Below are 27,781 nucleotides of genomic sequence, written 5' to 3'. Positions count from 1 at the left end.
TCTCGCAGCCACTGGGAGCCAGTGCAGAGATTTCAGTCCTGGAGTGATACGATCCCTGGGCTCGAGGCCAAGGACAAGTCTTGCAGTCCTGTTCTGGATAAGTTGCAGAGGGCGGAGATTAGAAGTAGGCAGATTTAGAAAGAGGCTGTTGCAATAGTCCAGCCTAGAGAGAACCAGAGCTCTGGAAACAGTGAGCTTCTGGGGGAAGGAGAGGAAAGAAAGAATACCTCTGAGGAGGTTCAGCTGGTAATGTGACTTCTTAGAGACGTCGGAGATGTGAGGAGAGAAGGAGAGTGTGGAGTCGAAGATGACCCTGAGGTTTTTAGCCTCGCTGGTGGGAGCAGGAAGAGGACCAAGAGAGGCTGGCCGGAGAGTGACAGGAAATGAAGGAGCGGGTGTGCCAATGAGGAGAATCTCAATTTTACTGGCATTAAGGCAGAGTGCACCAGCAAAGAGCTCTGCTGAAAAAGGTTACAAGCAGAAGCTTAAAAGAAGGCAAAGCGTCATAGATAACATTCTAACATATAGAAGAAACCTGCATGGCTGGTTGGTGAGACCCTATACATGATCGGCCTGCTCCGTAGGGGATGCCAGGCCATTGGTCCCAGCCCAGTTCATCCGTCTTACATCAAGTGGGATCTGCTGGGCTCATCGTCTCCAGGGAGCCAAGGCCAAAGAAGCAATTAGTTATATTCACAAATAGTGCTACTCTATCATTATGCAGTGCACCTGGCATGCTTACAGACTGCACAGGGGGAGTCTCGAGGTCACCCTAACCCACACACACATTTCGCTCATCGCGATCGCATCTCTCAGCTTCCACCCTCACTTTCGAAATATAATTCATCCTTCCCTGTATCTCGCATTACAAATCATGCCATTATAGAATAAAGGTGGGACAAACATGCTCTTAGCTCTTTTATGGTTGATTGGTTTATGGTCCGTGGTCTGGGGTCAGTTGGCATCTCTGAATTCAGGGGTCTTAGAACTGGGGCAATTGCAGGTGCTATAACTCGTAGTTGGCTGGGTGGGGGTTGGAGGCCTGCTTTGGCCTGTTTGTGATAACACGTACACCAAGGTGCCAAGGTGCCCAGTGCTGTCTTGTGGCCTTGCAGGGCACATTATTTCTTAGAACAAACATATTCGCACAAATTGCAGAACAAAGGAGGGTGTCTGTGGAAGTTAGCAGTGTGGGCCTCTCTCATCAGCACTTGGGCTTTTCAGATTTCCTCTTCAGGCGTGCGACCTGTGTCTAACTCACCAAATACTGCATGGCCATGTAGGCCCTATGCTTTCGACCATAGCTAAAAAATGGCATCTGCTAATATGCACACACTATGTTTAAACATCTACATTTCATATAATATTATGGTTGTGTGGGGACCTTTAGGTTGCCCCCCTCACCTCTCTGCTATTGGTGGCCTCTCACTGGGGCTCGCCTCACCCTGAAGCACCAAGGCGGGTGTGATAGGTTTGCTCCCTTCCCAACACAGGTCGAAGACCCTAATCAGTACAAACCAAGCATCAGTGGACAGTTTCCTTGTTGCAGTGGCAACAAGTCCACTGACCACCAGAGAGGGGTTGGAGACCCCAACGATTGTAAATTAAACATCCAAGGACAGCTTCCTCGTCCCATTGGTGGCAATAAGCCTACTGACCACCAGAGACGGGTCAGAGAACCCAACTGTTGGAAATCAAGCATCCAATGAGAGCTTCCTTGTCGCAGTGACATTAAAAAGCACACTGACCCTCAGAGAAGGTTCTGGGACCCCGACCAAGAGAGAACTTCTTTGATGCAGTGATAGCACTAAGCTGAATGATCAACAATGACAGGATTTGGGAGTTTGCTAACCCCAAAATAGAGTGGCAAAGTGTACATAAATCTGGAGATTGTGAGAAAACATTTTAGACACCAGGAGAAGGGAGACATTCTCCTGGGTAAAGAGGGAAATGTCTTGGGACAAACTCTAAAGACGCCAGGGAAAGGGAGTCATTCCCCATGGCCTTGTTGTGAACTGTGCCAAGAAATACCAGGAGAAGGGTGTCATTCTTCTGCTGTGCTAGAGATGCCAATGGAAGGAAGTAATTCCCACTGGCTTTATTGGAAACTGTATAGACCTATTCCAGGAGAAGGGACCAATTCTCCTGGATGTAGAAATTATACTCGTGCCTTGAAACACTTGTATATAGGCACGTTATAAATGCCATATCATATCATCATATAATGGCTGTGTGCAACCAGCAAGCTAGGGGATGTGAGTAATTCCCCTGGCAATCTTGTTGCAAGAGAACATTCTTTTAAAACACTATCTGAGCATCAGGAGAAGGGAGACATTCTGCAGTAGGAACTTTCTGTTAGATTATCCTTTAGTTGCAGTGTGAGGAATAGAAGTAGGTTGTGACACAGGAAGGAGTAGTTTGATATGAGGGACATTTTGACTGACCCTTCAGTATTAGTGTTGAGGGAGGGAGACCCCTCTTAGAAGATAGGGATAGTGAGGGCTTCTTTATGCACAAATAACATTCTATAACTACCGCCATGCCACCTTTGTGTCAGATTCCTTCTTTAACACCCTTACATCATCCAGACGATGCACCTTCTGCAGAAATCTGTGTGCAAACAACATTGTATCATTTGTTGTTTGATATAGTTAAGCATGATGTGAAAAAAACTATATTCCCACAACAAATGAACATACTTTAAAATACTTTACATTACAGAAGCCAACTTTGTGATATTAGGTTTGAGAAAATTATTGTAAGCAGCCTGTAAGTGTGCTACCTCACTTAGAGGTGTGAGTGACACTTCATCTCCCTGGTCATTTGTGCTTTCATAGCTATGGGGCATAGATCCTTGTCCAGGGCAAGCAAACAAATCCTGACTTGGCCTCCTGCAGTGCAGCCTCTCAGAATGGTAATCTCTCTGAGGTTCCTGCTGCACATGTACACCAAATTACCCCCCACAACCCAATGCCCCCATTCCCTTGGGTCCCAAATTTAAGGCCTCCTTTCTAGGGGTCCAGGAGGTGACCTTGGCGGGGGCCTGGCCCCCACGGTCTCCCTGCTGGAGCCAGGCCTGGGTGCATGCCTTGCCCTGCCTAGACAAGGTATCAGTGTGAACCGCATTTTGCGCTTGCGCAAAAAATCGATGGGTGGTCCTATAGGACTTGCTGAGTTTATGTGGTTTGTGGATGGATGGGGATCTCAGAGTAGGGTGGGAGGTTCATATGAAGTGAGAGTGTTATACATTTCTCTGACGGTGTAATAAAGCATCCCGTGGTGCAAGGCTTTCTGGCCTTCCATGGCTTGACATGGCCACAGAGGAACTCCGGTCCTTAGATGGGGTCCTTGAAGGAGGGTCAGCTTTGCCTGCCGCTCTCATGATCCCCAGTATTATTGTTCGCTCATGGGCAATCTGCTGTATGCAGAGGTGCGGATAAGGGCAGACAAGGCCCCTGCCAACTAAGGTAGGAGGCGGCAGCCATTTGTAAATGCTGCTGATGCACTGCATATGCCATTTGCTGATTAGCAGGCCTTACCTCGTTAAGAACATCACCTTAAGTTAGATGTCTGCGTGTGAGTGGAACAGTTTGATGAAGTGGAAGGAGGAGCTTTTTTGGAGGATTGGAGAAGGGTCATGTGGTATGATGGATGCAAGGAGGTTCGAGGATCGTAGAGCCTTATCATCTCGGGAGAAGGTTAGATGAAAGCTAGAGGAGGCGATAATCCCACTCCATCTGAGCAGGCGGGAGGACAAGTGATCCCCATAGAAATTAAGAGCAGGAGGGTTCCTGCAAACTAGGTCAATCCAGGACAGACTTTAGAGCCCGGAGGAGGTATGAGATGGTGTTATCTCATGAACTGTCAGGGAAGTTATTTCAGGACTGTCAGGGGAGGAGTGTCCTAAGGACCAAAACCCTAAATCAGGGTTGGAGCCCAGTGAGATCAGTGACCCCAAATCTGTTTTCCATACTTCGGTGATTCCCACCACTGTACAAGAAGATCCAACACTACCTCCATCTTGTGGAGGAGACCTGCAGACAACTTGGAAGTCTGGGATGGGTGCCTTGGATGGCCTCGGCCAAGATGAAGAGGGTTCAGGAATCGTGAAAATTCACAATCTGAACAATTCTTAGAGACTCTTTCTTTTGATCATTATTCATTACCGAGACTTATCCTGACTTTTATTTGTTGTGTAAAGAAGCCCCTATCTTAAAAAAAGCATCATCCTTGTGTCTGTCTCTTTGTGCTCTCACTCATGCTGCCTACGACTAATGGTGCCAGAAGTGGTATGCATAAATGCCACTCCAAAGGTTTACCCAAGTTCCCAAATAATAATCAACAAAAGGATATCCTGTGTGCCCACTAGAGCAACTGCTGAATCAGCAGGTGTGGATCTCTTTAATATCGATGAACTAGTCCTTCCCCCTAAAGATTGGACCCTAAATTCCACAGGTCTGATGGTCGCCTTTCCCAAGGGGGCTGTGAGCATAAAGCCACAGGTAAACAGAATGTAGACCACAGCAACAGGTATAGGTGTAAGTGTTTTATTAAGGTATGATATGAACAATATGTTAAGGTGATTGCGTTGGACAGTAATTGTAATTGTTTATTTGGAAAACGCTTATTCACAAGTGAAGTGCTTCAAAGCGTTTCAAGGCGGGAAGGGAACAAGGGAGTACAGAGTAATTCTTAGGCCTTGAAGTTTCCGAATGATCTAGCAAAAATGACTAGCAAACTAGGCCTGACGGCATTACTACTGGTGCAAGTGCAAGACAAGAGAGGAGGTGGGAAATGTGGGAGGAGAGGGAGAAGAGCATACAATGGTTAAACTACTGTACTAGGCCAATGACATTTCAGATAGTGCAAGTGCATGACAGAGAGTGAGGTGATAAAGCGGGAGGAGAAGGAGAAGAACATACAGAAACAAAAACATTACCATACTAGACCTAGCGAACTAGGCCTAGTGCATTCTGGTAATGAAAGTGCACAGACACGAGGTGAAATGGAGGGGGGAGGGAACAAGTGCGCCCAGTCCAGTAGGACGCTGGTTAAGTGCAGAGAGGTTACCATTCTCATGGAATGAAATCCAGAAGTACATTAGTGGTGAGTAGAGTGCAGAGGCCTGGTGGCAAGTGCAAGGACTGGCGGGGGAGCCTGAGAGTGAGGTGATAAAGCGGGAGGAGAAGGAGAAGAACATACAGAAACAAAAACATTACCATACTAGACCTAGCGAACTAGGCCTAGTGCATTCTGGTAATGAAAGTGCACAGACACGAGGTGAAATGGAGGGGGGAGGGAACAAGTGCGCCCAGTCCAGTAGGACGCTGGTTAAGTGCAGAGAGGTTACCATTCTCATGGAATGAAATCCAGAAGTACATTAGTGGTGAGTAGAGTGCAGAGGCCTGGTGGCAAGTGCAAGGACTGGCGGGGGAGCCTGAGACCTGTGAACAGGTAACCTAAAGACAAAACTGCTCGGTCTTCTTGGGAAGTAGACCCACATGAAAGATATCCTCTCACGGTTTCCCAAGGCTCCAAGAGATGAAGGTGCTCAGTTTCAATGTTCCAAACACTGTGCTCTGGAATCCCACTTTAACCAATGAAAAGCTCCAAAATAAAAGTGCTCCTTCTGTCACAATGAAACACAAGTCTTAAAACCAAATAAAATGTCTTTTGTCCTCCTATATCAAGGGTTCTATCTGTCTCCTAGTTGCCATGGGAGTTCTCCAGACCGTGACCGTGGGTCCCTGTCAGCACATCCATTTGGCCATTGGTCAAGGGGTCTGGGAGCTTGGCTTCCAATCTGTCCTCATTTTACCTGTGCCTTAATGGTTTTGGTGGGCCCAGGAAGAGGCAGACCATGGATCAGAACACTACTGTTGACTTCCCCTTTGAGAAGCCCCCTTGGTTCTTGGATCTGGAAACTCTCTCCTGTCCACCTTCCTCAACCCTCACTACTTTCTGTACCCCTCTCTCCTTCTGGTCTTTGTGGCCCTTCCAGTTACCTCCCTCATTTCTGGCACCCTCTGTTTGTTGGGCATTCTGGGGCCTACTTCTCCCTACAGCCGACTCAGTTTCCTACCCCCTTTGGACTCCACCATTCTCCCTATCTTACATTCTTGGTTTGTCCTTCACCCTGCTCCTCTCTCGACCCCATCACCTCTGTGTTCCTTTAAGCATCACCCTCCTCCTCTTTTATCAGGCCTTCTCGCCCTCGAGCACAACTTCTCTCCGTCGAACACCAATGTCCTACTCTCTCCACTCTATTATTGTCTTCAACTTTTTTGCCTCCTCCAACAACCTCCATACCTTCTCCTTAGCTTTGTGGACCTTATTCGACAATATTCCTGCCACCACCTTAAACTCTCCATCTACTCCTCTTTAGTCTTCTTTTTAAACTCTTAACATGCCTCACCCTCTTCCGTCCTCTTCCTTAAACTCTGCAACCTCCTCTTTAACTTTGTCCATCTCTTCCTTCACTCTACAACCTCTTCCTGACACTCTTGTGCCTCCTCCTTGAACTCCAGAAACCTCCTCCTTGACCTCTTCGACCTTCTGCTTGAACTCCAAAACATCCTCCTTACATTCGTCAACCTCCTCCTTGAACTCTGTAACCTCCTACTCAACCTTTTCCACCTATTTTTTTTAAATTCTGCAACACCTTTCTTTGCCAATAACATCCCCCTTCTAATTCCTCACCCTTCCTCCACTTTGCCCAGCTCTTCTAGTCTGCTCTTTCCACCTCTGTAAACCTTCCTCCTGCCCGTCTCCAATTCTCTCCAAACTCCTTTCTCTAGTTCCTACTCCAGTCACATTTCCCCTTCCTCCAAACTCGGACACTGACCGACTACCAGCTCATTCCATAAAAGTCATGTGATGACCCGCCATTCAGCTGGATGTTGTTTGAGCTGTGCCCATTCCTTATAGGATGAAAACATACACACCCGTATCAATGTAAAATGCAATGAACAACTGCAAAAGCCAATGCTTGCTTAACAGTAACTACTTTGAAGGATTTGTTTGCCTATTTCATTTGCAGAATTTGTAAAGCCCTTTTTTGTATTGTAATCTTTTTAAAACCTGTATCTTTGCAGAATACGTGTTCTCTATGACGCGCTTTCAATGAAAATGAAAAAGTAAAAAAGGTTCTAAATAGTCGTTTAATTTTAAATTAAAATATCTTTGACAAATGTGTTATTTCCAATTTGTGAAAGGACTTCTTATAGCCGTTTAATGTAGCATGTGAAAAGGAACAAACATTCTTGAATCTTAAACCTGCAATGCTAATTTATGTTAAAATGGTAACTGGCTAATTGTCAATGTGTTTAACAATATTCAAGTATACAAAGAAAATGCGATATGTGTTCTATCTATTCATGTGTTGTTTTTTCCGTAGACAATGGGCTTATCCTTTATGTCATACTCAATGTTGAAATGGAAAGATTTCAGACAATTCCATTATCCGCTATTGGACAGTTGATTAAAGAAAATCTAAACACAAAGAATATACTTAAATTGTATTTCTTGAAGTTACTGTATGTTTTTTTACAGTGCAGATGCCTCCTATTCTTCTAGTGACATTTTATTTTACTTCTAACCAAATTTCATTTAGAGAAGAAATGCCACTGGACCTTTCATGCGCTGAAACTGAGCCATTATCTGAAAGCCAAGAGGAGAAAATATGGGTAGGTGCCTCTCTCATTTCAGGAAAATATGTTCTCAGATATCATTAAATGTATTTTACGATTCATGATCAAATACTTTTTTAATTAAATAATGTTTAAATATTTGGACTAAGTAGAATACAGTTGTACTTTATTTCAGCACAAGAGTACAGTTGAGGTGGGCACATTATAAAGTAGATTACTTTCCCTTAATTTTGTAAAATGCTCAGATTTCCACAGATTCTCAACAAGTTCTAAAATGACATTTTTAAGCATTCATAATCATAATATCTTATGGCTCTGCATGCCATGCATATGCCAGGGCACCCCAAAAATCACTCTTGCAATAACTGTAACAATCTGTTCATTAATTGTATTGGTTGACTCAATGGAAAAATTTGATTTTAGCCTAAAGTTTGTCCACTAAACTTTTGGCTGTCCTCTATTGTTTTTCTACTTTCCTTTTTCAACAACTTTTATCGAAGTTACCCTTTCACTGGTACCCTTTTACTCGTATATTGCCCTTTCAAACCCATATGGCTACTAGGGATGGAATGCTATTTATGCATGTAAATTTGGCACCAAATTGATTATATCAATTGGACATCAACATCGATGGCACCACTGTCCCCATGCTGAAGCATGTCAAAACGCTGAGAGTGTACATTGATGCCAGTCTTACTATGACTAAACAGATTAATGCACTCGCCTCCTGAACGGCGTGCACCTCCAAACTCATAGCTCTTAGCCGACAATGCCTGACCCCAGCAAATTGCCTCACTTTAGCCAGAGCCCTGGTTCTATCGAAACTGGATTATTGCAATATACAATTACTAGGCACCTCCAACAACAACCTAGCCAAAATACAATTGTTGCAAAACAAAGTCCTAAGAGCAGCGCTAGGCATAAAAAAATCAGACCACATCTCCAAGACTAGAAGGGACGCTCATTGGCTCCCTATCAAAGCCAGAATCATCTTTAAAACATTATTTATCACACATAAATGCTTGACTAGAAAAGGACCTATCTACCTCAACAACACCCTTCACTCTAAAGATGATAGGAGATCACTTAGATCTAATGACAAACTCCTTCTGGCTCCTCCCCGCTTCAAATCCACTAGAGCAGGGGGTAGCAGCTTCACCGCTCTAGCCCCCAAACACTGGAACACCCTACCTATTAATATCAAAAAAGAATCCTCTTTCATAACCTACAAAAAACTGCTAAAAACCTGGTTATTCAACCAATATTAGCACCCAAGTCAAGCCTCTGTATTGAAGCACCCTGTTAGTGAATACTTGCACACTGTTATTCTGCACCTGCCTTTCTAAAATGTAATGTAACTAATGTAACAATGTATTATTCATTTTTAAGCTGTCTTGTAACATCGCCGTGACACCCATGGGTCTGGGCATGTAACAAATATATAAAATAAAAAAAAAAAATGATATCGGTTCTATGTTCTTACGTCTCCAGGTAGTTTTACGCAGAGTTTTTTACTGAAAATCTTCGACCGAAAAAAATCATCACATTAAAAAAAATATTTGTGGAGGGGTTCCCCCCAACACCCCTCTTTGCTATTATCTAGTCCCTGTTCCCCCCACACACCCACCCCTTATATACCCTTACCCCCCACCATCTGCATATTTTTAGATGAGTTTTTTCAGGCGAAACCTTTCGACAAAAATCCTGCAATGTAACAACATTATGCCATTATATCACCCTGTAAGGGTGTTCTGTAGTAGTGTGGTGAAACCTGTGATTTAGTTTTGCCTATACCATGCTTGTAGCCCAGTGTAGCCCATTGGGGTACTGATGTATGTTTTAAGCCCTGCTCTCAGAAAGTTTGTTTTGTGGCCTTTCTTTGTCGGTGTGGGCAAAGAGGCACAGCCAAAAGTCAATTGTTCTGACATAGCTCATCCAGTGTCAACAAAGGCACCTTTGGTTTAAACTGGTTTGATTGGTGCAAAGTCCTCTGGTGTTTATTTAGGGTCAGCCTCATTGTTCACCAAAACCTTTGTGTGCTACCAGAGTGAGATTGGTGGTTTGACTTTGGCCAGCCCCTGAGTGAATGTATTATCAGAGTGAGACATGTGTGTTCCTCAGACCGGTTCTTGATTCTCACCTCAAAACTGCTGCAATGATGGACAGCAGTTGAAGATCCTGGTTTTTCATACTGACTGGACTCTAGATCCTTTGTGCGTTATCCTGATCCTTCCTCCTAGTGCATGGATGTGCAACCTGTGGTTCTCCATATATTTTGGATTACAATTTACATCAGCCCTGGACTGAACAATCGATGCTAAGGGATCCTGGACGTTGTAGTCCAAATCATCAGGAGTGCCAACATTTGCAGACCTGTGTCCTAGTGGGAACCTGTCCAGGGCTCTTCCTTAGTTTCTTGCTGTCCTCCTCCCTGCCTCGGCTCACCGTTGTTTCACAACTCTTCCTGGTCTGCAGATTTTGAACCGCTGGTAACATTCTTCTGGCCCAAGTGTCTCAGTTAGGCAATCCCTCCTCCTCTTCCTGGCTTGAATATGTGAGTGGTTTGCTGCCGCCCCATCTTCGGACATCTTGGGTTGACTGCAGACTTTGTCTCTGTCATGGGACCATTTCCTTGCTGGCTAGTTGTACCCTCCTGCTCTTTTGGCCTAACATGTTGCTCATGTTGGGTTCTTCAGTCCTGTCGGTATCATCTGTGCTACCATTTAATTTTCCTTGTGGGTCAGCTCATAAGATGTCTATCTTGTTGGGCTGTCGTTATTTGGATTCATGCTGGTTCATATCCTTGAATAAATCCACTCAGAGCCCCAATCCACGACCAGTTAGACCTAAACCTGACACCAAAACTCACCTGTTTGCACGCTCTTCCTGGGCCTAAATCGTAGCAATCAGTACCATTGGTACCTGATCATGATTACTGATTCCATTGCTAGATCCAGTCTCAGGTATATCCTGGGTCTGGAGAAAGTGGGAGTCTGAAGACCCCGCCTTTTCCACTGCTGATATTTATTGTCTGGAGTGTGTTTTATTCTTCCTCTGCAACCAGTCAGTTCTTCCTAATCTGCTGGTTCTTGAACCCTGGGCTACAACACATGTTTACCTGTGAGCTAAAAGAAGAACTTACCAGACCTTCCCCATAAATACAGAAGATCTGTATGATGTGTCAACTGATTCCTATTAGAGAACTTCTTCAACCTCCTCCAAAATGTGTACCCAAGGCTTACCTGAAAGTCATTTTCCCCAGGACCCATACCATCACCATAAGTGATTTATTGTAGAATTGATATAATACATTGCTGCCGTTCACACTATAGAATAGGAAGCATTGGCCTTAGAGTAGCTACTACTGCTTACATTGTTTCTTCTTGTTTCTAGAGGTGTTTCCATTCAACACCAGTATTGCTTTCTAGTTTTACTGTATGTTTTGATGATCTTTTGAACCTGTTTTATTTAACAACTGAAGCATTTTCCTATCTCTTTCCTAATACTCCTTGAAAGGAAGGCATGGTATCAAACAGTGAAGACAGACACAAGTGATCACAGTTTAATGGTGTTTATTGAACTTCAATGGGTTAGTAAAATGCCTATCTAAACCTAAATCAAAAGATGGGAGCAAACTAAGACCATCAAATAATAATAACGCAGTCCTAGTGGAGTCAGTCAAAATAAAACGGCCTATACTAATAAACCTATTGCCAATCCTTACTTCTAAAGACAAAATGGTGTGGGATAACAATGTATGTAAAAGAAAGGAGTTCAGGAAATGGTATGCCAGGACATTTCAGCAGTTGGCTTCCCTTCCCCACGTTTTCAACACGGGCAAAGCAGCACTTTCTGGCTTCGCACACACTCTGGCTTCTTGGCCACCAGGTAACAGTTCAACACATAGACATCAGGAGGGCCTTCCGCCAAAGGTTCTCTCGCAATGACAGACTCTTATTGCAGAGGGCCTGATGTAACAAACAAAACACAAAGAGTTCCTTTCCTTTGTCAGGGTTTTCACATTCACAAGTTCAAGACTGGTCTCCCTCTTTCAGGCTCGCACCACGGGTCCCCGTCGTCCGGGCTCAGACCCCTTTTCTACAATGTTCACAATTTGGTCCCCCTCCCTCGTGCTTCGACCATGGATCCCCCCATCCGGGCTCAGATCCCTTTTTTTAAAAAACTTACTTTATTAAGCATTTTCTTAACAGGAAATTAAGGACTGTCTCGTGTATATGTTTGTATACTTAAGTAGTAAAAACTGTTTTTCAAAGAAACTATTCGGTCCAACTTGAGCCCCCCCCCCGCCCGCGACGAGACGAGTCATAGAAATTGGTCTTAGGGATGATTTCATGCATTTCCGTGGGGAGCGTTGCCCCCTGTTTCATCTCCAGTCATTTGTAGGCTTAGAGGAAGGGTGCCCATTCCATTTCTCTACTTGGGGTGATCTTGTGGATGGCTCCTGTAATGTTCTCCATCTCGTAGCTTTCTGGGCCCAGATTGCTTCTGACAAGAGGGTGGGAGATTTCCACTCTTTCACATAAGATCATAAGAGCCCTGGTGAGTAGCCCAGCTGTAAAGAAATTCCTGTGGCTCATTTACATCCAGGAATGCATCAGTCAGTTAAACTGTGAAAGCCTCATTTGTCCCCAAACCTTTTTGACTCCATGTGCTGTAAGGAAACATAAGCAACTGCTTAAATCCATTTTTGTGTTAAACAGGGAGTCCTCTGCTTTGGGTACACCTTCAAATAGAAGGCACATTGTTTTAACAACTGTAGATGCTATTCAGCCGTATCTGCTTCATAGTAATAAACCCTCAGACCGTTGGGCTTTGACACAAGCCCGATTCGATTCTCTTTGGCTTGGGGCTCGAACAAAGGGCTGGCCTCACAATGTACAGCCCACAGCCTGCCCTTGTTGCCAGTGACCTGTGGAGGACCTTTTACACTTTGTGCTGTTTTGCCCAAATTACAAGGACTTAAGAAGGAAAACACTATTGCCCTTACTTAGGTCTGATGGCTTGACTCATGCTAGGCCTGCCCTATGTTATTTGCTTTCAGCCGCCACGTTGCCAGTGGTTTGGGGTTCGGTGGACTATTTGATAAAGGCTTGGCATCGGAGAACTAAAACTATTTCTCAAAATGTGACTGAATATTGAAAATCTAATGACCACTCTAGATCCCTACTGGTGGACAATAATCGGAATTCACACACACACCTTTTACATTTTTATACATTAAACGTTTTTATGTCTGAGTCATGGATTTTCAAATGATGAAATGAATTTTGTACTGTTTTATGCATTTTATTTTGTATTTGCTGTTTATGGATAGTTTGCTTCTGAATAAACTTATTGAATGATTGATTGATTAATTGATTTCCAGCCTATGGCGATGCAGACCCTGGCAGCTAGTAGTAAGAAGTGCGGCACATGGGGGATTTGCGTCCACCGGCCTTCCTGCTCTTCCAGACCAAATAGCATCAATCTAGGATCACTTTCTCGTGTAACTCCGTCTACCTTTCTGATCCAAGCCAGCACCTCTTTCCAATACGCCTGGGATTTCGGGCAGGACCACCACATGTGCTAGCATTCCCTCCAGCATTGAGGGCTTGTTTGCTCAAACATTTTGCAGAGTCTCCTGGGAGCATACTGCCACCTGTGCAGCAATTTTATTTTTATTCAGTGTAGGTTATGTTGCGCTGAAATTGAGGTTTTATGGGCTGATTTGCACATTTGAGACCTTAGTTGGTCTGACATCATTCGCCCCATATCAGTTTCCCATCTTTTTTTGAGGGCGTCAATCCTGTTTACTTGTTCGCTCAGCAGGGATCTATATAGCTGGGAGATGAGGCCCCTGGTTGAAAGGGTTTCACTTAAGATTGTTTTCCAGTGAAATGAGGTCCCTTTGAAGTTCCTCCTTCCATTTCGGGGTCAGTAGCGCTCCCTTTAGTTGTAGCAACATAAAAACTCCCAGAGGTTTGATTTGTAGGCCTGTTTCCAACTCTTGGATAGATATGCATCCATTAGCTTTTACCATTTGCCCCACCCTTTCTAGCCCTGCCTCATACCACTTCTGATAGCGCTGCAGATCCTGGATCTCGTTTCTGATGGGAGGGGCATATAGAACTCATGGGGGATGGCCATGTCGTGAGTCCCTTCATTTCACCTTTGCTCCACCACAGCTACAGGAACGATCCCAATGCAAAGTGGCTGATTACCTTGGTGGGAAATGCTTTTTTGGGAGACCATAGCCATTCTCTGAGTGTTACCAGCTGTAGTAGGTGTTTTCTTTTTATATTCAATTTTTATTGGATTTTCAGATTAACAGCAATTTTATTCAAACACAACTTCTGGGCACAAGCCCGTAACCAGAAAAAAGACATGCCATTGTTCCTTGAAATGTTTTTCCCAACCTCCCCCAACCCCTCCTAACCAATTTTCTCGGGGACTCAGTTTGCTTGTCTATGCTGATTTATTTGGGGCAGTTCCGACCGGATTCCAGGTCGTCCGTGATTAAACCGACTCTTCTAGTTCTGAATCAGATTGTTCACTACCAAGGCGTGTTTTGGGCCGGGTCAAGTTCCCCTGAGGGCCTTCAGGTGGGTCCCCCTGTTAACAAACTTCTCGTTGAATTGCAGCCAATCGGTCTCGATCTGGGCACTTGAGCCGTGTATTGCTGCAGTACGTTTTTCCATAAAGTATATGTCTTTGGCCACTGCCACCCACTCTTTTCTCGTCGGGAGGGCGGGCCGCTTCCATGTTCTTGCCCTAGCAGCTCTGGCTGCGAGCAGTAGCGAGTGTGCGAAGACTGGTAACTTTTCCCAGTGGTCCTTGTTTTGCTGTAGACCAAACAATATGAGAATTGGGTCTTGTGGGAATGCCCCCTCCCCCGCCTCCTTGAGCCAGCTGAGCACCTCAGACCAGTAGGCTTGGACCTTCCTACATGACCACCACATGTGCCAGTAGTTGGCTCTTCTCCACATCCATGCCAGCACAATGGAACTACATCTGGGAACATCCTTGAGAGGGTGATCGGGTCATACTGCCACCTGTGGAGCAGTTTGATGGCATGTGTCTTATATTGGCAGGAGATTGATATTTTAAATGCTCTGCTGCAGAGTCGTCCCCAGAGACTGTCCCCGATTCCACAGCCCAGGTCCTTTTCCCATTTTTTCCTGAGGCTTTTGGTTGATCCCTCCCGGGGGGCCAAGAGGGCAGCATAAAGAAGAGAGATGAGCCCTTTCATATCTACATGGGTGTCTAAGATTATCTCTACTGGGGTGAGTTTTCTTTGAAGGTGGAGCTTATGTTTCTGTTGCATTAGGATACCCTTAAGCCGTAAGTATAGGAGTGGGGAGAGCCTGCCGATTCCCAGTGCCTCCTCGAGCTCTTGAATACTTATAAAAGAGTCTTCCCTCACCAGCTGGCCGACTCTACAGAGACCTGCTTCAAACCAAGATTGGTAATGTTCATGTCCTGGGATTTCCTCTAGCACTGGTGTGGACCAAATGTGGCTCAGGGGGAGGGCCATGTGGTCACCTCCTTCCCGTGTCCCTTCCCTTCCAATGCCTTCCACATTGTGCCTAACATTGGATGTTCCCGGATTCTTCTTGGAAGCTTTTTCATTGGAACCCATAGCCATTCTCCGACTGTAACTGCACTCAGGAGGGAGTTCTCAAGGTAGACCCATTGTTTGTCTGGGTCTTCTCTGAGATGTGGGGCCAGGGCCCTGAGTTGGGCTGCTCTGTGATATATGCGCAGGTCTGGGAGGGAGACCCCCCCTCTTTCTTTCGGGAGAGTAAGAGTTTTGTATCTTATTCTAGGTCTCTGACCCTGCCATATGAATTTCATTATGCGTTTTTGGGCTTCTTTGAGGTGGGCTTTGGGGGCCTCTAACAGGAGCATCTGGAAAAGGTACAGGACCCTGGGGAGGAGGTTCATCTTTATGGCGTTTATTCTCCCCATCCACAAGATTTGCCCCTTATCCCATCCCTCCATTTCTCTGTATAGCTTGTCAAACAACGGGGGTAATTTGCCTGGTTTAGGTCCTCATGTGGTCTAACAATGTTAACCCCCAAGTATTTTATCCCCTCGGTACAGACTTGAAGGCTGAGGGGAGCCAGCTCGCCCAAGTTCCTTTCAGTATCTTGCGCGAATGGGAAGATCATTGACTTACCTATTTTTACCCTGAAACCTGAGAACTGACCAAAACGTTCTATAACCTGTTGGGCAGCCGGGACTGATCTGGCTGGTTCCTTTAAATGTAACAGGATATCGTCTGCGTAAAGGCCCAGTTTGAAGGTCCGGTCGCCTACATCTATGCCGTGAATTAACGGGGAATCCCTGAGATATTTAGCAAGTACTTCCATGGTCATGGCAAACAGGAGTGGGGAAAGAGGACAGCCCTGCCTAGTCCCTCTTTGAAGGCTGAAGACTCGTGACAGGCACCCATTAACAGTGACTCTCCCTGTTGGATCTACATATAGGGCCTTGATAGCTCGCCTAATCCCCACTCCGAACCCCATTTTCCCAAGGACTCCATGCAGAAATCCCCAGTCCACTCGATCGAACGCCTTTTCGGCATCGATGGCCACCAGAACCGGTTGTCCCCCTTAGGAGCTGCTTCCCTCATAATGTGCAGGGTTTTGCGGAGGGTGTCAGCCCCCTGTCACCCCTGCATGAAGCCTACCTGATTGGAGTGAATCAGGCCGGCATGTGGCCATCGAGTCTCGTGGCAACAATCCTAGTAAATAGTTTCGCATCCACATTTAGGAGGGAGATAGGTCTGTAGGACCGGCAGTCGGCCGGATCCTTACCCTCCTTGGGAATCACTGTGATTAGTGCCTTACCAAAGGACGGGGGTGCCCTCCCCGTCGCCATGATGCTGGAGAATAAGCCCGCCAAGAACCCGCCAGTTTGCCCCCAAAGGCCTTGTAAAAGCCTGCAGTGAACCCGTCTTCCCCTGGGGCTCGCCCCAGCTTTAGTCCCGATTTTGCCTTGAGGACCTCTTCTTCTGTTATTGGGGAGTCCAGGGCCAATGCCTCTGGGGAACCAAGGGCAGGGAGGGAGACCCCGTCAAGATATGTCTTGAGTGCAGCCTCATCTACTTCCCCTTCCCTTCTGTAGAGGGTCTCGTAGAACCCAGCGAATTTCTCTGATATGCCTTCTGGATCGGTTTCTTCCCCCTCTTCCCCACCTGCAATTCCTGCCACCCACCTCTCAGCCCTCTGTTTTCGGAGCTTGGATGCCAACATAGCATCAGCCTTATCCCCTTTTTCATAATATCTTTGCCGCAGGTGTTGGAGGCTCGCTACGATTCTGCCCATTTCTAGTTCTCTCAGCTCTTGTCTTTTCACCCTTGCCTCACCAGGTCCCTCTCCCTCTCCTCCTCCCCCTTTCCTTCGGGCCTCTCCAGTGCTATTATCTCTGACTGCAATCTGTGGGTCAAGAGAGTCCTTATTTGTTTTTTTGAAGCCCCCTCCCTGATCAGTCTGCCTCTCCAGGTTGCCTTTGCCGCTTCCCATACCATCTCTATTCTGACCTCACTTGTGTCATTCAATTCAAAGTACTCTGTAATTGCTGTACCCATCTCCTCCTTAAAGACTGCGTCCCGGAGCAGGAAGTCATTGCATTTCCATAGGGATTCCCTGGGTTTCAGGCCTGAGATACTAAAGTCTGACCAGACCAGATCGTATCCGACCAGCTGACCGGGCGGATATCACAGGACTCTACCCTGCTCATGTTCTGCTATTCTGTAAAGAGGTAATCTATTCTAGTCCTAGTGCCGCGGACTGCAGAGTAGAAAGTGTATTCCTTTGTGGTCGGGTGTAGTTCCCTCCACATGTCTACCAATCCGTGGTCCCACATCAGGTCCCGGAATCTGCCGAGAGGTCGCCCCCCTCTGCCACCCAGCGGAATGACCTCTCCACTATGGTCCAGTTCCCGGTTGGCCCAGATGTTAAAGTCCCGCCCCAGCAACAGTAGACCTTCAGCCTTGCTCATTATCTCCCCCATTGCCTCTTGGATGAATTCGATCTGGCCCACATTGGGGCAGTATATGACTGCTAGGGTGACTCTAGAGTTGTGTAAATTGCCCGATACCACCAGGGATCGCCCATCCTCCCTCCCCCACCTAGTTACCTCAGTGAGCCTCTGGTTCTTGTGTCGGAGGATCCCGACTCGTCCCCTCTTTATGTGTGCGGAAGCCCAGAAGGTCTGCCCCACCTGTGCTCCCGGGATGGTCCTTTCCTCCCCCTTCACCGTTCTGGTTTCTTGGACGAAGAGAACATCCAAATTGGCATTCTTCATTTCCCTCCCCAGGAGGGAGCGCTTAGCTGGTGAGTTTAGTCCTTTTGCGTTAAGCGAGCCTATCCTCAGTGTCTCGGCCCGGCCCTTTCTCTCTTTGTCTGTGATTGATTCTTTGTCTTGAGTGTATCTTCTTCCCGGTTCCGTGTGGGCTGCTCCATCCCAATCCGTGGTTGGATCGGTGTTGTGTCCGAGAGACCCTTTCCCCAGCTCCATCCCTTATTCCCTCCCCCCTCACTTCCCTGTGCTTGACGCCTGCCGACGGGCAAGCCACCAGGGTGATTACCTATCTATCCACCGCAGTTCTCTCGATGAGCTCCATGTCCCCGGCCGGGGGTAGCTAGTTTAAGCGCTACATTCTCTGTTGGAGGGTTTTTATCCCTCTAGTCATTTCCAGCCTCCACCGTAGGGGTGTTTGGTTTCTTGAATTTTCTCCTGCCCTTCATCTTCTTCTTTGTGGACCAAGGGCCTTCCGGTTCTCTCCTGGCATCCGGCGTTGCCTGTATGTCCCCCTCGATTGTCTCCTCCGGGATGTCGCCCTTAAGCACCTGCAGAACCTGCGCGGCTTCTTTGCCGCTAGTAATTCTGTAATCTACACCAGCGCGTTCAAAGGATATGGCAAATGGGAAGGACCACCTGTATCTTATCTTATGTCCTGGCCTGTGAGCCATTGGGTGAGCGGCCGACACTCTCTTCTGCGGGTGAGCGTGAGGGTCGAGAGGTCTTGGTATATTCGGATTGTATCACCTTTGAAGATGAAGCTCTCCAGTCTTTTCGCCTTCTCTAGCACCTCCATTTTCTCTCTGTAACGGAGGAAGCGTACAGCGATGGACCTTGGGCCTCCCCCTCCGCACCCTCCTCCTCAATGTGCTCTTTCCAGCTGGACCTCCTTGCCCCCTTCCAGTGCGAAGAGTTGGTTTATGAGTCCCTGGACTTTCCTTCCCACGTCCGCGGCTGTCTCCCCTCTCTGCTGTGTCACGCCTATGATACGCAGGTTATTTCGGCGTTCCCTGTTTTCTGGATCATCCATCTTCAGGGTCATGTCCTCCTCTCTTATATCTAGGTCTGTCAGCCTCGCTTCATACTTCATGTCCAGCAAGTCTGTCTGGAGGTGGTTGTTTTCCATCCCTTCCATTTTGTCCTCCAGCGTTTCCACTCTCCCCCTGAGGTCCACTATTGAGGCTTGAATGTCCGTTCGGATTGCTTTAATTTCTTGTAGGATGTCTTGAGATCATCCTTCGTTAGCACTGCCGAGGAGGGGTCGGTGGTTGTGGGCATGGTGGCTCTATGCGCCTCGCTCGGGGCAGTAGGTGACCTGCGAAAACGTTGGAGGGAGATGATTGCTCTGGCGGCCAGGGTCCGCTCCAGGGCTCCGTTTCTTTGGTGTACCTTGGCGTGGGGGTGCTATGTGCACCTGCCTTGCCTGGTCCCGATATCCTACTTATTGGCCACAGTCGCTCCTTCTTTCCGGGTTACTGTATCCACAGGAGGGGGGCCCCCGTGGGTTCTCCAGGGGAAAGTAGGGCGCGCCCCACCTTTCCTGTATGGTGGGTAGCTTCTGCAGGCCCGCTCGGGGCTCCAGGGGGGGTGACATGATCCCTCTGTGCCGATTCCCCTCAGCCCCTCCTCACCTTCTCCTCCTGTTAGGGTGCCCCGGGCCCCAGTGCTGTCAGCCCCAGGGCGTGCCGGCTCTCAGTCCGGCGTGTGTGGGGGGTGGCGCAGGCTCCCGCCCAATCGCCGGTCTTCGGGGACCCACAGAGAGTTCCCCCGCTTAACGCAGCCCTGGGAGGCCCCCGGGCGCCGCGGGTCCGGGCCGGACCTCTGCCCCACCTGCGGGTCCGCAGCTTCAGCAGGGAGCATGTCCCGGAGCCCCCCGTTCTTGACTTTGGGGATCGTGGCGGTATGGGGAGCTCCACCCCCAGTTCCTTGGTTTTATTCCGTATCGCTCGGGAGAGGCTATTGCCAGGGCTTATCTTTAGAGGCGGTCCTGGGGCAGACGTTCTCCTGGCCCGACCTCCCCTGGGCCCGGTGGTGTCCGTGTGGGTCCGCGCACCCAGCCCGGGCTCCCTCACCGTGTGCGCCGGTAGATGTGGTCCTCCCTCCGAGTGTTGCGGGAGGCGGACCGTTGGGCCTCCCACACTCGCCCAAACGGGGCGCTCTGCAATGTCTCTGGGCGGCGGAGGCCCAGGCCAAGTTCTTTGTTTTTTTTTGTTTTTTGCCTCCGGGCCTGTGCGGGCTCAGCTGCAGCGAAGGGTGTGCCCCGGCGACCTTTGCACAAATGTTCGGGTGCTGATGGGAGGGGATCCCAACTCCAGGTCCCGGTCCTGTTTCTGCAGTTGCTGGGGGGGGGGACATGCCCCGTCAACCCGGGCCGTACTGCGGTCCTCCCAGGGGCTGGCGGCTCTATGAGGCAGTCCTTCACCCCGTGCTCAGTCTCACAGGGAGTCACGCCGCCAGCGCTCTTCCAGCTCCGGCAACTCAGGCCCCGCCACAGTCCTCTCAGGGGCCGCAGGGTCCGTGAGGCGGTCCCTCGCTCCGCGCTCTATCCCGCAGGGAGTCCCGCAGCCAACGTACTCCCGGCGGTGCTCCCCTGTATAATCGACCCGGGGCCAGTCCCAGTCGGGTCCCCGGGGACCCCCGAACAGCTTGAGGGCTCCCACGGGGCTCGGGTCCTCCCCCAAGCCAGACTCTAATCCCGGCCGGGGATCTGGTTAGGTCACTAGGCCCTGCGGTGCTGGAGGAGCGCGAGAGCTACACGTCTGGCATGCTCCGTGCCCCCTGGTGGTCTGCGTAGTAGGTGGTTTTTGATTGTAACCCATTGTTTTTTTTGTCTCCTCTCAGGTGCGGCACCTGGGCTCTGAAATGGGGCTGCTCGATAGTATGTGTGGAGGTCCGGGAACCCTGTCCCACCTTCCTCCTTCAGTTGAGTCAGGGTGGTGTAGGCTATTTGCAGTTTTTTCTCCTGCCATAGACATTTTAGGAGTATGGCTTTCATTTCTAGGAAGTGAGTTTGTGTAATGACAATTGGGAGCATCTGATATTGATACAGGATCTTGGGGAGAATTATCATTTTTATAGCATTTAAGCGGCTGAGCCACAATACTGTTAGTTTGGTCCATCTATCTAGGTCCTTTGATAGTTCTGATATTAGTGGTGGGAGGTTTGCCTCGTAGAGGTCTTCCGTCCTTTTCGTGACATTGATGCCTAGGTATTTTAGGTTTGGATGCGTCGTCAGGTATTCCCCATGTAGTCGTGCTTTTCGCTCCCAGGTGATTTGGCGTCTTGTATGGGAAGAGCGTGGACTTTTCAGCATTGACTTTCAGCCCTGCCCACTTGCCAAATTCCCGTATAGTCGATAGCACTTCGGGTATGGCGGTCTTGGGGCCCGCCAGGTATAGGAGCATGTCATCAGTGAACATGAACAGTTTGTACTCTGTGTCACCAACCATGATGCCTTCTATTGTGCTATCTTTCCTGATTATGTTGCCAAGAGGCTCGATGGATAGGGTTTAGAGGAGTGGTGAGAAGGGGCACCCCTATCTGGTTCACCTGGACTTGTCAAATTCTACTGAGCATTTGCTAATCATTGCCGCCCTTCCCTTTGGGGCTTTGTAAATTGCTTGGATCCCATTTATAAATCTTTCCCCAAACCCCATGTTTCTAAGTATGGCCCAGAGAAAACCCCACTCTACGCGATCAAATGCTTTCTCTGAGTCCAAACTGAGAAGCGCCTGACCCCATCCATCCATAATGTCCATTGTCTTTCGCATAGCATCCAGCCCGTGTCTGCCCTTTATAAAGCCCACCTGGTATGGATGGATCAGGCGAGGCATTATCTCTTCCATACGTGTGGCTAGGACTCTGGCATACATTTTTGAGTCAGTATTTAACAATGATATCTGGCAATATTATTTGCAGCTTGAGGGATCTTTTCCCGCTTTGGCTATTACCACGATGTGAGCTGTAGAGAATGATGGGGGGTATTGGCCGGAATCACGTATATGATTGAATAGCTTGGCTAGGTGTGGGGCCAGGGTTTTGTCAAAGTGTTTATTGAAGCCCATGCTGTAACCATCTTCTCCTGGGGCCCATTCCAGGAACGTCATTTAGGGGTCGCTAGAGGTCGCAATTACGACCTCTGAGGTCTCCCTTGCCACCTCTGTGGTCTCTCTTTCGACCTCTAAAAAAGAAATGATTTTTTTTTTTTAAAATCAAGCTCCTGGGCTGTGGCCAGCACCATGTGGCACTTTACTTCTGGAGTGGCTGGCTTTCTTGGTCAGGCCCCTTAAAAAAAGAACAACAATAAGAACAGGAGTGCCACAAGTCTAACTCTTTCAGCACTGACCCTAAATAAGAAAGAATAGGAATACCAAATAACGTGTCTCTCTGGAATTCCATACAATAATTGTTAGACTCATTAAAGGTTTATCTCAGGCACACCTCAGGAGGTGAGTCACTGATTTAGTCTGTTCTTAAACGCCTCAACTCAGCCTGTCATACTTCTGAAGTCGATAAATGAGTACCAACACAGGTTGGGTGATATTGGGTGTATATTTTTTTTCTATACAAAGCGCTTAAGCATAAGTGCTATATAATAACACATCATTACCATTTGGTCATGGACGCCTGCTTGCATTCACAGTAATTTGGTAATATGGGCCTATACACACTCATCTTAATGATACATATGGTGATCCATTCTTGTATGAAATGTACATCACATTATAGTGATATCATATTTTTCGGAGTGTACAATGCTATGTGATACCATTTCCTGTTTTGTCAATGTGTGAAAGGTTGTGTTCCATCGCTTCTCGCGATATCACTTTGGGTTGGGGTCAAATGACATCACTTCCTGTGATGTCATCAGGGGATCAAGGGTCGTGTGATGTCACTTCCGCTACCCCTGGCATTTTGGTGAAATGACGTCTGTGGCCCATTCCGGGGGAAGCCTTTTTATTGCTGCTTTTATTTCCTCTGGGGATATGGGTGAGTCTAGGTGGGACAGCTCTGAGCACGTTAAATGTGTTAGACGCGCCCTAACAATGTAGTCTCCCATCTGTTTTTCTGCCCTGTCCTCCCCTGAGGTGTATAGGCCTTTGTAGTAATTGGCAAATTGGTTGGCTGTTTCCTCTGGCAATTGTGCCCAGCCCCCCTCCTCCGTTTTAATTCTCTCAACCCATCTCTCTGCTCTTTGAGCTCTTAATCTGGTGGCTAACACTTTATCTGCCTTATCGCTCTTTTTGTAAAACTTCTGCTTTAACAGTTTCAGTTTTATCACTATATCCCCTTTTCCCAGTGCTCTCAGGTCTTCCCTTTTTTGTTTAAGAGTTTCTAGGTGCTCTTTGCGATAGGACCCTTGGGCATGTAACTGACTAATGTGAAAGAACTTTTGGGTCGTTTTCACTTTATGCCTCTGCGACCTGGTTAATTGCAAAAATTTGCTCTGTCGCATTGGTGTGTCATAGAACGGAGACTTTGAGTTCCTCAAAAACAAGCTGCTGTGACTGCACCATATTACTGCACCAGAAGAAAATAAGGCTGAATCCAGGTAGGGTTATGTGATAGGAAGGTTTAATTAAATTGCCCTATAGACTACACGTGTTTCGGCAAGGTGCCTTTCTCAAATCAGGGCATATCTAGATGCATTAAATCATAAGTGAAAATGGTACGTATGCATTCAAAAAACACCATATTCCATGTCACAATGCAAAGATCAAAAATGGGAAAGTCAAGAGAAAAGTGCAGTCAGCCATAACATAGAAAAGAAAAGTTCAGCAATTGACATATTACCCATATGCATTTCCATTAGAGTTAAAACATGACAGAGAGAAAGGGTGGGGGATAGGGGAGGATGAATAGGGGTAAAGAAAATCAGAGATATACTAAATATGAAAAATTAGTGAGTGGTTGTGATGAATCCATTTTGTGCTAAATGTGCAGTAAGATAAAGGGTCCTTTCTTACCCAGAATTGTTTCTTGTAACCATTACTGAAGATGTAATAACTGGGATCAATCCAAACTGCGAGGTAGAAGGATGGGGGAGGGAGGAAAAACCGTGGCGGTTTTTACCATTAGTTATACCAAGTATGCTCATTACGTTCAGTTTAAGTTCAGACCTAAAGATCCTGATGTTGTTGTGTCAGGGGGCAAAGCTTGCGCTTCCTTTGGCTCTATATAAGTGAAAATGCATTTTTAGAACCATTCAGGGTTCTTGTTGCTCGTGCTGCCCTTGGCTCTATATAAGTGAAAATGCATTTTTAAATCCATTCAGGGCAGGGGCGCCTCCAAGGGGTGGCCAGGGGGGGCCATGGCCACCCTTATAAAAATGCTGGCCCCCCCATCGGCCACCCCATGAAAAAGCAAAAAAATACACTTTTTTTTCTTCCCCTCTGAACTGTGCATGGACAATAATCACATGTGCAGTTCAGTGTGAACACATTTTTTTGTTTGTTGCCGCAGCTCACCACCTGCGATGGACTGGATCAAGCCACGTATGATGGTGGCCCTACCCCCATTGATCGCACAATAAACACAGCCTGAGTGCACGCATTTCTGTTTTGGCTTGCACTTGCAGGCTTTGTTCACTTCCAGGCACTGAAAAGGAGACCTGGGCTGCGGCGCTGAGGGATCGAGTGGTTGTCCCAGGCAAGCACTTCAGAGTTGAGGTATGTGGCACCAGGGGTGGTGCCAGGCATGGGCGTGGGAGGGCTAAAGTCCCCCCCCCTTCTGCAGCTGCCTATGTGCCATGCACAGGCCTGCTCGCTTGACCTCAAGCCGGCGCTCTCCACACCGCTTTATTTTCTCCTCACAAAACTGATTATGGGGGAGGGAGGAGGCGTTAAAATGTAACAAGCCTATTATTATTAAATAGAACAATTGTGGAGGTGAGACGTCCCTGGAAGAAGAGAGTACCTGCTGACTGCGAGATGCATGCTGGCCACCTTAGCAGGATAATCGGTGTCTCTTTCAGTGAGGCCATTCACCTTGTACCCATCGTGAAGAGTACACCCTGTGTCAAAAACGTGTTGCTGCAGTGCCTGCCAATTGAAAGAGCAGCTCTTTAAATTGTATCTGGCCTACGTGGCCAGACCATGTCGTATGCGAACCCTGCCACGTTGTCATTTGCCAATCGGCAAAGAGCAGTGCTGCCATCATTGCTGCCTATCCAAAAACAGGGCCCCTCCTGTCACAGCCATCCCCTGGACTAGAGGCCCATGTTCGGTGACCTTTACTTTCTACCCCCAAATACCTTTGCCCTTCTACCTGCCCATTCGACAGGTGGGAGGCATTTCACTGCCCTACTCTCCACACAAGACACATGATTGCTGCCCACCTTCACCCCACCCTTGACCGAGGCCAGCACTGCACTGCCCTGATCTCCCTACACAATTCTGCTCTCCTCACACACGCAATTTCTTTATACTTACACCTCCTTACGCAATCCCGACCGTTCTGTCACCACCCAGAACAAATGAGCTCCTAGGCCTGTTGTGCACAGCTAGATTTGGTCCCTCTATATAGGACTTCTAGAAACATTTAAATTAAATAACTATCAACTTTCCCACTAACAGATGTGACTCCCCTCATTCTTGTGTGCACTTCAGAATGCTGCATTAAAATAGAAACGAGCACCCCTCTCTAATGCTTCAGAGGATGACAGTGTCCATATTACTTGCCAATATGCTTCAATACACCAAGTCCTTCCCTTCCTTGACATAGTCCTTACAACTTGCGGCACTTTCACCTCTCGAGTCACCTTATGTAAGCAAATAGCTTTCAAATAATACTTTAGTTTAATTCAAATGCAGACTCCAAATAGCACTCCTCCCACTCCCAGAATGCTCTCTTTGGCTAGAAAGCTCCTAAGCATGTGCACAGGCTGGCAGCATTACTTGGCAGGGTAGCAGGAGGATTGAGAGTGACAAGAAAGAGTAGGATTTGGAGTAACGCGAATCCCCTGTGGACACTATAGCACCTTCCTTGCCCCAGTTGTAGATATATGAGGCTATAGCAAGCACCATTAAACACACACACTGGAAATGCTGCAACACATTTGCTGAAGACCAGATCCTTAATGAGCAATGCTTTCTGAGCTAAAATGAAGTCCAACAAAGTCTACAACATGAAATGTGTAATGCTTAATGAATGTTAAGGGACACATGCTTACATTGTGGTCCTGCAGATTTTGGGCACTGATACACACCTCCTTTCTGCCCATAAAGCTGCAATGCCACCTGAGTAATGAAATTGGATCACATTAAGTAGTAGAACTTTCTGGTGTCCTTAGTCCAACACAATCATTTGCTTTGCCCATCTGCCTTTGATAGTAGTTGCATGTTTCCAGCTCCATTTCCCTGGAACAAAAGCTACTAACAGTGTGCCAACAGAGCGAAAAGGAGCAACCCTGTGTAAATAGATGGCCCTCCCTAGGTACAACATATGAGGCAGCCCATCAGGGCAGTTTTACAGACTGAAAGTAGGGAGAATACGCTTCAGTGATATATGAAAGGGCATTTACTTACGAACAAACCCAGAGTAGAAGTCATTTCAGATGAGGCTCAGAGGAAAGAAGTGCCCCCCATTTTCCCCTAGCAGTGAGTTGAAGTAATAGCCACTAAATAAATAGTGCCATAAATGACAAAAGCTGCAGGTGCACCTTTTGCAGAAGGGTCTAGTCGGGAGACTCACACTCTAAGTGCATGTCATGTTTTACTGCCATTTTTGGGCAATGGAAAGCCTACCTGAGTGTTTGTATGTGATGGTGGGGTTGGAGTGGGGATGGGTGGGGGAGAATACTACAGTGGGGCTGGCCTGGCAGGGTCTTACTGTGGCATGGAATGTTGTACTCGCATTAAGGTCAAAGGCAACATGAGTGTTCTTACATTGGGAGCGCATGCTTCCTTATCTTGACTTGGGTCTTTATTATTTTACTGGTGTTTAAGGTCAAAGGCAACATACATATTGTTACATGGGGGAATATAACATGATGTGTGCAACATAAATGTTCTTATATGGGGGGATTTGTGTGATGATATGCTATTTATATAGCGCTTTCACCAAAGCGATTTTCAGAGAACATATTTACATCAAATGTATCACCCAGCCGAAGTTTGCACTCATTTAATGAGCTTTATTTAATTATTGCATTTATTGACATTGCGCAAACCCATACGTATCACGGCGGTGGTACAACTTGGTGAGCAGGGAAAACAGTACAGTACAGAGTAAGAGAGGTAACAAGTTGCAAAAGCAACATAATAGTACGAGGTCCATATAGGAGGGTAGAGATCACAGAGATCACATTGAAGTATGAAAGACAGAGTTGGCCTTGCCTGGATTTGAACCTGCAAATCACACTAGGATTACAAAAGCATGCGCTCAGCCCGGTGAGCTATTTTACCGGCTTGCCAGCAAGAGCATGTTTTCTTTATGTGGCATTGCAGTGTATTACTGGTGTTAAGGCCAAAAGCAACATACGTATTCTAACATTGGGGTGGGGGCATTCGTGCTGCCTGCAAGGCTATATGTTTTTTTACTGTGGCATGACATTTTTTATTGCCGTTAGGGAGCAAATACAACATGATGAGTGTTATTATATGTGGAGTGGGGGATTTTTGTAGCCAGCAAGGATATATTTTCTTAATGTGGCATGGCTCTTTTTTCACTGGCATTAAGGCAAAGCCAACAGGAGTATGTTCTTACATGGGGATTCTGGCGCGTATTGGGAGAGCTAGCATAAACATGCTTTGTTATAGTATCGTTACTGGCATTATGGACAAAGCAAACATGATTATTGTCATATATGGAAATATTGGCATATA

At 47.1% G+C, this 27,781-nt stretch overlaps 1 protein-coding gene across 1 annotated transcript in view; it reads left to right on the top strand.

The window, feature by feature from the left end:
• Window positions 1-27,781, top strand: part of LOC138511076 (trichohyalin-like) — a 3,831,204-nt gene that overhangs the window by 3,075,167 nt on the left and 728,256 nt on the right. Inside the window, exon 28 of the mRNA XM_069626576.1 lies at window positions 7,613-7,685. Within this exon, the coding sequence (XP_069482677.1) occupies window positions 7,613-7,685 (73 nt within the window). The remainder of the gene's footprint in view (window positions 1-7,612; window positions 7,686-27,781) is intronic.

The sequence above is a fragment of the Ambystoma mexicanum genome, chromosome 6p (genome assembly GCF_040938575.1).
Source record: "Ambystoma mexicanum isolate Mex_15411 chromosome 6p, UKY_AmexF1_1, whole genome shotgun sequence".
NCBI classification, from domain to species: domain Eukaryota; kingdom Metazoa; phylum Chordata; class Amphibia; order Caudata; family Ambystomatidae; genus Ambystoma; species Ambystoma mexicanum.
Note: the sequence above shows the minus strand (reverse complement) of the source record. Positions and strands in the feature narration are given on the sequence as shown.